Source organism: Drosophila mauritiana, chromosome 2L (genome assembly GCF_004382145.1).
Source record: "Drosophila mauritiana strain mau12 chromosome 2L, ASM438214v1, whole genome shotgun sequence".
Classification (NCBI taxonomy): domain Eukaryota; kingdom Metazoa; phylum Arthropoda; class Insecta; order Diptera; family Drosophilidae; genus Drosophila; species Drosophila mauritiana.
In genome coordinates, this window is record NC_046667.1 from 4,282,761 (window position 1) to 4,291,991 (window position 9,231).

The 9,231-nt window shown below is 44.2% G+C and overlaps 1 protein-coding gene across 1 annotated transcript; it reads left to right on the forward strand.

The window, feature by feature from the left end:
• Positions 1 to 1,916: 1,916 nt before the first annotated feature.
• On the forward strand, positions 1,917 to 2,825 carry LOC117146609 (cytochrome b5 domain-containing protein 1). The gene is made up of 3 exons (XM_033312938.1): positions 1,917 to 2,136; positions 2,191 to 2,556; positions 2,616 to 2,825. The coding sequence occupies exons 1-3, from the start codon at positions 1,990 to 1,992 to the stop codon at positions 2,748 to 2,750; spliced, it is 648 nt and encodes a 215-aa protein (XP_033168829.1). The 5' UTR covers positions 1,917 to 1,989; the 3' UTR covers positions 2,751 to 2,825.
• The last annotated feature ends 6,406 nt before the right edge of the window (positions 2,826 to 9,231 follow it).

The window sequence follows — 9,231 nt, forward strand, 5'->3', positions numbered from 1 at the left end:
TGATTTTAACCCGCAGCACTTCCAGCTTCGATGGCTAATGGGACTCGCCTGCATTGTGCCCCTCGCTTGTGCCTGCCACACGCATTCTTGACCCAAAATCCGAGAGAGAGAAAGGGGCAGCTGCAGCTGCACCAGCAACTCCTTGGCCAAAGACCGAAGATCAAGGCTGCCAGCAGTGGCGTGTCAAATGGCCAACCAGCTGTTGCCATCCCACTAAATCAAAACCAGTCGGCGAGCAAACAATTGGGAAATGGGAAACCCATCCTAGAGCCATTGTCCTTCCTTCGTCGACATATGTGCAGCTTCACAGTTGACTTGGGTGCAATTAGCAGGACTCGCACCCTCGCTTTTCACAGTTTCTAGTTTCCACCCATGCAAATGAGCTGAGTGCATGTTGATTACAATTCAACCCACTATCGAGCCCTATTTTCTTATGGGTCACCACCAAACTGGCAGCTGGTTTTCAGGACATGGCTATTTTTAACATTTTGTAGACCCTTTTGTGGGCTACATTCGTCAACAATTTGTTGTTTCTACGGGGTGTTGCACATGGTTAAGGTGTGTTAACTTAAGGTAAAGCTTGAGGTACTTTAAACAAACTCCAAAAATGTTTTCACACATCATCCATTCAGTCGATTCTCTGTCTATCTTCCCCTATATTATACAATGTTGTGGCTTGCGTGATTAATAGCCATGTTTGCGGCTGTTATTGTGAGTCCTGCTGTTGCCATTTGTCTGGTTGGTGGGGCATTGGCAAAAAGGATGCAGCTTTCTCGGGACAAGGCCAGTTCCAATTCCGATCCCAAAATAATTGCCGACTGATGGTGTCTGCGGCCATCCACCAACAGCTGCTGCAATCACGCAGTCTGCTGACTTGCAACAGAAAGAAAGCAAATATTAAAAACCACTTAGGGCGACGCGTGGCGAGCAATTAAAGTAAACACCCAGCATCGGTAAATCCTTTTAGCACTATGCCCTATAATTGCAATATGAGATGCCACTCGACTATGCCCTCTGCTAGGCAGCCACCGCAACCCCTTGCCACCATGTTCTGTGTGTGTTTGGGCCAACTGGGAGTTGCCATGGCAAATCCCTCGAATTCTGTGTCTGCGCATGCGCGACGCAAAGCGGCAGCTGCGAGCTGTGCGCCTTGGACTAACTGAAAGACAACCAGGTCGGCGACTTTGTAATCCTGCGGAAGTTGATTTTATCACGTGTGTCCATTAGTTACCTTTTGGTTACCTGGAGTCCGGTCGACGGGTTCAAAGTTCAGACTCAAACAGAAAGGAAACTGAAACCATTCGGCGGAATGAAAAGGGTTTTATTGGTATAGTTTTGAATGTTGCTCGGACAAACCCTTTTTCAAACAGCTGCTGCTAGAAGAACTTTGTTCCTTTTTAAATGCCAAATAAATTAATTTAAGTTGAATTGAAAAGCGCTTTCAATAACTGTCAACCTAAACAGATTGAAAAATCTTCCCAAATTAATCAAGCTCTTAAGAATGTTTTCTATTCACTTGAAAAAAGCTGAATGATCTCGGAATAACCGGAGGCAAATATCTCAAAGTGCAGTGCTCCCTCAATAACTGCTGACAGAGTTTCCATCAATTGGAATGTCTTTCGAGTGTGTGTAACCTCGGAGGTTAGACCAAAAATGCCATTAGTCATTAATCTAATTTTTTCTATTTATGGCAAACGATTGATGGGCTTAGACCGTCGACTGCCGACGACTTGACAATTGGCGGCTAATTATGCAATGGCATCCCGAAAAGCCGGCCAGGAATGGGAACTTGGGCATCTCGGTGGCAGCTGGAATTAATTGGTCTGCCAACCGGCGATAAGATCCGCTCCCGGAGACCTCTGAAACTGATGATGAGCAGTCGGCACCGCCGGAAAACTCAGAATTAATGGGCCGAGTCAAGGGGCGACAGTTTTGTCGAGAAAATCAAATTACACTTCATTCGTTTTGGTTGCTATGTAAATCTGTGAAATGGAGCGGCCGATTAACAAGATGCGATACTATCTCAAGGATGAGGTGGTCCCGCACAACAAGAAGGACGACTGCTGGGTGATCATACACAGGAATATCTACGATCTAACTCCCATGCTGAAGGATCGCTTTGATGACTGGAATCGCGTGGGTTACAGGGTTGAATTAAAGAAGCATTATTAAATTTGATAATACCCCCAGACACTGGACTATTTGGTGGCCCATGCTGGCAAGGACCTCACACATTTATTCCATGAGAACGGAGAGCCTCGCACGGAGATCTCTCCCAGCACAGGGCGGCCTCGTGTCCTATTCCCTCCCATATTGGAAGTGGCCATTTCAGAGTTTTGTAAAACACCGGGGGAAATGTGGAGCCAGGATCCATTCTATCACATGGGCAGGGTCACAAAGCGTGCACGGCTTATACGAATTGTTAATACCCTAACAGCGCAGACGCAGTACATGACCGTTTGCAACGAGGACAGCATCTACGACATCCAACAGAAGTACAAAGAGCGATACAATCACCATGCAGGCAGCTACGAGTGGCGAAAGTTCTCAAATGGGGTAAGTCCTTTGAAAATGAAATATAGAATACTGCAATATAATATTTGAAATTTTACCAGGGCAAAAGCTGCGGTGTTCTGGACCTGAATGGCACCCTGGACGAGAATGGACTGACGGACGACGTGGATAGCAACGTGGAGCTACCACCGCCTTCAATTTGGCTCTACTACACGGACGACATAACAATTGCTTGATCTCGATTACTATTCTCCCTATGATTAATTGTTATTGGAAATTCGTTGTGCAAGTATAGCTCATTTCAAGCTAGAGTGGAGTTGGTTGGTTGTTCGGGTAGTTTACAGGCATTTTAGGCAAATTTCAACAAATGTCATGGTCCACAGCAGGCGGTAATAAGTCAAAAAAGTGCAGCAGACTTGTTCAGGGTCGCACTGCCTAGTATGCACACTATATAGTATGCGCCTTATTGCTCCTGATCGCGGCTCTAATTTATGCGGGCCGGTGGAGCTGTGAACTCGTGTATGACGATCAGGGTGTCTGTTTTTAGGTATTTTCAGTTTTTAGGTGCCTTTGAGTGGGGTACAGCGCCTGCAGCTGCCCAGTTGGCACGCGTTACTTTCCGGGGGGAGTGATCACTGAACTGTGAACTTTGGGTGTTTTTCACCGAGCCTTTCGCGGCCAGAGTTATGGTGCTTGGTTCTGGGTTCTTGGAAGTGCGGCCAGAAAACACAGAGACGCCCACTTTGCTTGGATCCCCACTAAACTGGGGGCTTCGCTGGCTGCCGCTGTCTTATCTTGAGCGCATAAATAATTAATTTCAGACTCATTTTGCTTAATAATTTTTTTAGTTGTTTAATTGCAAACCTGTTTGCGCTGGCTTCGCTCTGCCTGCTTGGGCTTTGTCTTGGGGCCAGGCCGGACCATAAATGGTCTGTGGCTGTGTTCTTAATTTACATTGCGCCAAAAGAGGCTAAGAATCTGGCACTTGAACAATGTTGTGAAATATTTTAGTCGCCAAGCATGTGGGATTTTTGACAAGCCAAGGGGTTTGTCAGCAGAAGGTCGCCGATATGTGTGCCTTAATCGCGATCTTGGAAAAAACAAATTGTCTAATTAACCTCCGGGAGTCGCAAACAACAAGTACCTAGGAGGAAGTAAACCAGTCACGGGCATAAAATGAAATGGTCTCAACTATGGTTACTTTTATACAACACCACAATATTGCCAATACTTATCTTAATCCAAAACCATTCCGGCCATCTAAAGACCATACCCTCTTCACTGGCAAAAGGAAGTCAAAGGCAGACCGAAATGAAATCCGCCAAATCGAATCGATACCCAAGAACGTCTGGGCCAAGACATGCAGAATCTTGTGAAATTCTCCTACCTGTTTAGTTCTAAAATCTCAGTGCCTGGTACCGCCACCATGATCGGATGACTCATCCGAGTCTGCGAACACGTTTGCGCCTGTCAAAGCCTGGGAAAAAGGAGCAATATCGAACCCATGGAGAAACTGCCGCGGTCAGGAATCTTTGTTAATGTGGTGGGTGCAAAGGGGAGGGGGTTTCCAATGAGTAGAAGACTTCAAATCCATTGCAATGCCTGGCTCCAAGGAATTGCGTTTATCGTTTGGCCAAACCTGTTTTGGCATTCCACATCATTCACCGCCCCCCGCACTAGAGCGAGTTCGTTGCCTAAGTCTTTTGTTCGAAGCGCCGCAGAGTTCATTGCCTGTATAGGTAAACAAAATGCATTTGTGTATTAAGCTATATTTGTGAACTCCGGTAGGTGATAGGCCAGTGTGCACTGGGTTGTTAATTAACGGGGGAGAAGCTGGCATTGGCAATTTGCATAATGCTGGAATGCACAATTGGCCACATGCTGATGGGCTTTTAATTTAAAGTAAATTATGTAACAGGAAGTATTTGCATGGGATTTTAAGCATTACAGGATATAAAAGTTGGCTCCTTTAAAACACTATTCTTAGAAATTAAAGGCATTCACTTGAAAATACATTGCTTGGAATTTTAGTTGATGTACCCGGTGACATCTTTCCAGATCCATTACATAAATTTCCGTGTTCACGCGACATTCCTCGAGCGGCACGGGACTCATCGTGAACCATTGACATCACCCGCAGTAGTAGAACATGTAACCCACTTCGCTGGGGACTTTGGCATCCCATTCCCACCCATTCACAAGGCTGGTTAAATCTGAATTCCATGCCGGCCGCATTCTTTCCCATCTCCCAAAGCCAGGCGGAAGTCGAGGCTCTGGTATGCGAGCATTCTTCTTCTGCTCCAGCGTCTTTTCTCCAGCGATATTCCCATGCTAAGCGAGCTAATTTAGTGCTTAGCTCGACATAAACTGTGTGCGGTTCCTGTTTGGCTTGTTAATTGCGCGGACTTATGCAGATGAGCTTCGAAATAGAAAGCCTGTCGAGCGGGACAATCAAAATTATTTGGCATGAAGGTCAAGTCGCGGTCACACCACTCCCAAAAGGAAGTAACCCACTCCAACGCCTCCGAAAATGGGCAGCTTAGATCCAACATCCGTTATGGCTCAATATCATTTACTTTTACTGTTTTTAGTTCTTAACTGGCCTGGCCGCTTGGCCTGGGACTCCTCCATCTATTGTGTTGGCTGCCACGCCCATTTCCACCAATAGTGTTTTGCATTTAGCATACAAAGCGATGACCGCTGCATTTGGCACTTGGCATTCCACACCAAACAGCCACGACAAATTAAATAATAAATTTACGAAAGGAAAAAAAGGAATGCGACAACGCAAAGCGGAACCAAATTAGGAAGTGGCCACACCACAAAGTTCCCCAACACCTTATTCGGGGGCTCACTGTACCTGACCAACTGTCGTTGGCATATTAATTGTGGGGTGATTGATATGGTGGCTTCTTCAATGGTTAAGTTAAGTTTTACTGATTTAATGATATATTTACTTTGAATTTATCAAATTGTTACTATGTCAGTCTATGATAAGGAGTTTACTGTTCTGTAAATCCTTTAAATTTTTAAATTTCTGATTGCTTAGCATATTGAACCCTAAAAATCAAGATAAAAAGTGTCAAATTCAAGTTATTTCCTTTCTTCGATGCGCGATTCTCTCCCGCCAAATTGATATGCCAGTTTTGCACCTCACTTGCCTTTGTGATTAATCATAAATTATTCAAAGCCCAACTGCTTCCGTTTTGACTGGAGTGTCTGTCAGTCTGCCAGTCAGTCCGTCACGCCGCCAATATAAATATATGTCTTCTTGGATGTCTGGCAGATTGACAAGGTTCGTTGGGGAGTGGGACTATCAGTGGCCAGTGGGTCAGCGGGGGGTGCTGCATTTTCTTGTGGTTTCGATGCCTGTGTCCAGCTGCTCGTATAAATATCCATTGGCAATAAGAACTCCAAGCTTATTTTACATTTTATTGTATAATTTTCGGATGTGGTTGCCAAAGAGTAGCTGGAAAAAAGACGAGGTCCGTTCTGACTGGCATACATTAACGCGTGCAACTAAATGAAAATAAATAAATTTCGTATTTACATTGGGGTTCTGCTCGGCTGCCCATCAGGTATGTCGCGAAGATCGGCAGACAATGGGGCGGTTTTCTCAGAGCACTATGCAAATCGAATGGCGGCTGGCGGCTACAAGGGGTTAAGGTTCGGGCAGGCCTCAATTTATGGTTATTAACACAATATTTGTTGTCGCTCCCTGGTTAATTAGCGGGCGCGGTCTTTCTGGGAAACGGAATCAAATGGTTCCCATGCAAATCGCCTGGCCAAAAATCAATTAAAAGCGCACGTGACGGACGTTCAACTACCCACATCTGCATCCTTTCCCGCCTGCTTGTCATTCAACTTTTGTGTTTTTTAGTTGACCAAGAACTTCCTGTCCCATGGGATTTCCCTGGGAGTCCGTTAGCTGGCCTTGTGTTTCCTCTATATGATTATAATATCTAAAGCGAAAGGGCGTGGGAGCCACTCTGACTTTCAAATCAATTTCACTGGCTTTAAATTCTATTGATTTATGGGTCTGCGGGTTTCAATTGATGAGTTTTTTAAGAGGGCGCAAGGATTATCAAACTGTGATCTATATTTTTTGGTGGTTAGGGTGGCTAGAGCGTTTGCCAAATTGAATTGTTTACTTGGGATGAGTACTCCTCAGCCATTAAATTGGATTTGATTTATGCGAGACAAGTGCCTAACTGATCTTGTTAAAATTTATGAAGTCCTGCGAAGGGTTGCAACTGTGTGAACTGAGGGCGGCAGGGATTATAAGGGTTCGCATTGGTTGGCTTAAATATTATTTCAAGATACACTTTTTGTCACACGCACTGACCACAGTCAAAAGTTTTGAGCTGAAATCGAAAACCACACATTGATGAGACAACAAGAAGTCTTCAATCAGGTCTACGTTATCTTTTTCCTGACCATTGGGTACTCGTGTAACTCGTTTCTAGAGAGGAATAATAAAAACAGGTAGCTTCACTTTCTAACAATGATTGGTGGGCAACCTTTTCTTTTCAGTTTCTTCCTCTGAGGAGTAATGAGCGCTTTTTTAAGTTGATAATTACGATGAAACAGCAGAAACAGGGGCAGAAACAGAAGCCGAGATTCAGGAATACAATGGCAAGCACAGCTCATTTGGTTAGCCCCAAAGGCCTGGCCAAGATGAATTGTGTTTTCTGGTCAAAAACTTCAGGGGCGAGGAGGCTTAGGTAAAACATTTGTTTACACATGAAAATACCAGTAGCCGATTGCTTCAAAAACACAAAGATCTGCTGCGAGGGATCCAAACAGAAAGGGCGGCTAGAATGAGTGATATTCTGGGAGCAGCGTGGGAAACGCCTTATGTAACTCGCTGTAAGGTGTCCCTCATATTCCCAGAGTCTTATTAAATACCATGATCTGGTTGTAATTTCTAAGCTGATTTGGGGGCACCCCTTTGCGAATCAATTAAGGGCACAGAGAATCGCCTTTGACACCTCAATTACACATGCAAATGCAGAAACATTGGCAAACAGAACTACAAAGGGGGTAAAATTGGAATTACAGATATTTTTAGAAGTGTGTGTGTGTGATCTGCAGTAATGGGAATAAAATATTGCTGACTAATAATGATCTAATAATGACGGAAAAGTTATCACCAGCTCTTTCCTTCACACCCGCATGCAATATTATTTTAAAGAAATTTTCATAAATCACTTAATAAATGAAAAACCATAAAAGTAGCAATTAAAAGCTGTTTCACATTCATAATAACATGAAATTGTCTGTTAATTAGCAATTATGAGGGCACACTTTGCCGCTTGCCAACAGATTAAGATGTGGTAAAGCCCATAAGCTCTTCAGCAGATCGCTGCAGAGCAGCCCTCTGAGGCATTTGGCGAATCTGATGGAGTAGCTGGAACCCACTGGCCAGGCCATAATCCAACCACCATGCCATGGATCGCCGGACCAAGCCCGTCGCCCGCACTTAGTCGCACCACACACTCTTGCTTTCATGTCGGGCTGCCATTATAATTATGGCGACGAGTCTGCCGTTTCTTTCTCCAGCTCTTCGGCATTTTCCAGAGCTCTTTTCATTACATTTAATGCCACAAAGGAATTTGAAAAGCATAACAACAACAAAGCAATACGTCGCTGCTGACGTCGCATTGGTCGGCCAAGTAGAACTTATATATATGCACCGGCCAAATAGTTCTTTTATATAGTTTTATGAGTTTGGCAAAGGTAGATAACTTTTCTGTTTCTTTAAAAAACAGAATTAAATGTTGTTTTTTAATTTGCTCTTAAGATATATCCCTTTTTCTCTCAGTGTAGGATGTGGACGCGCTCGGTTGACTTTCATGGATCAGTTGGGGCGGGCAGCTCGCAGCTCCACAACTCCAAAGCGATAGCATGTTCCTCTGTTTTTGTTGCTGCGCGCTGTTTGTTCTGCCATATACTATACTATACTATACCCATACTATACTATACCTATACTATACTATATAGTATTTGTTGCTGTTGTTGCAGTCATTACCGGCATGACAAGCACAAAAATGCGTCGTCGTTCGTGCGCAGACGTTGCCGCTGCCCGCAAAAAACCAAAGTTGCATTTAACTAGTCGAGGCATTGGAATAGGGCTAGGCCATTTTAGACCCTAGTCCAGCGCTAGTTACTCCAACTATGCAGTTTCCATCGATTGATGGAGTCGGAGTGAACTCGGTTGAACCGCCGGCTTGGACAACACGTGTCTAAGTCGATGGCCGGACGGGAGCTGATTTCCATATCTCTATCTGGCGGACGAACTTGGGTAGCTTGGATTGCAGATACAAGTACTTAGAAGTAATCTTCCTCCTCTAAATGCAGCCAGGCGTTTCAACAGAACAAGATCAAAGGGGCTAACGAAACGAGCCACTAATTTGATTCGTTAACAAAAAATTGGTGCTACTGGTAGTGGGATAGAACAGATATGATCCAAGGGGTTTGTCTGAATATCTGACAAAAAGGCTAACTGTTTTAATTATCCCACAGTTGCCGCAGAAATCTTTTAAATAACATTTAGATATTTCAGAAATCATCATCTTCTCTGCCCAAAGGTTATATCAATAAAAATCAACTATAATATTCTATCCGAAGATCAACTCTCAAAGCAATTACAGCCTTCTAATAACCTGAAATCTAAGCCCAACTATATTTGGCAATCATCGACAACATGGGCCGCAC

Bases quoted from the DNA above. Each gene is read 5' to 3' on its own strand.
- LOC117146609 (XM_033312938.1), top strand. From the start codon at position 1,990: ATGGAGCGGCCGATTAACAAGATGCGATACTATCTCAAGGATGAGGTG. The intron at 2,137-2,190 runs GTGGGTTACAGG...TAATACCCCCAG, and splicing joins GCTTTGATGACTGGAATCGC to ACACTGGACTATTTGGTGGC. The intron at 2,557-2,615 runs GTAAGTCCTTTG...AAATTTTACCAG, and splicing joins GGCGAAAGTTCTCAAATGGG to GGCAAAAGCTGCGGTGTTCT.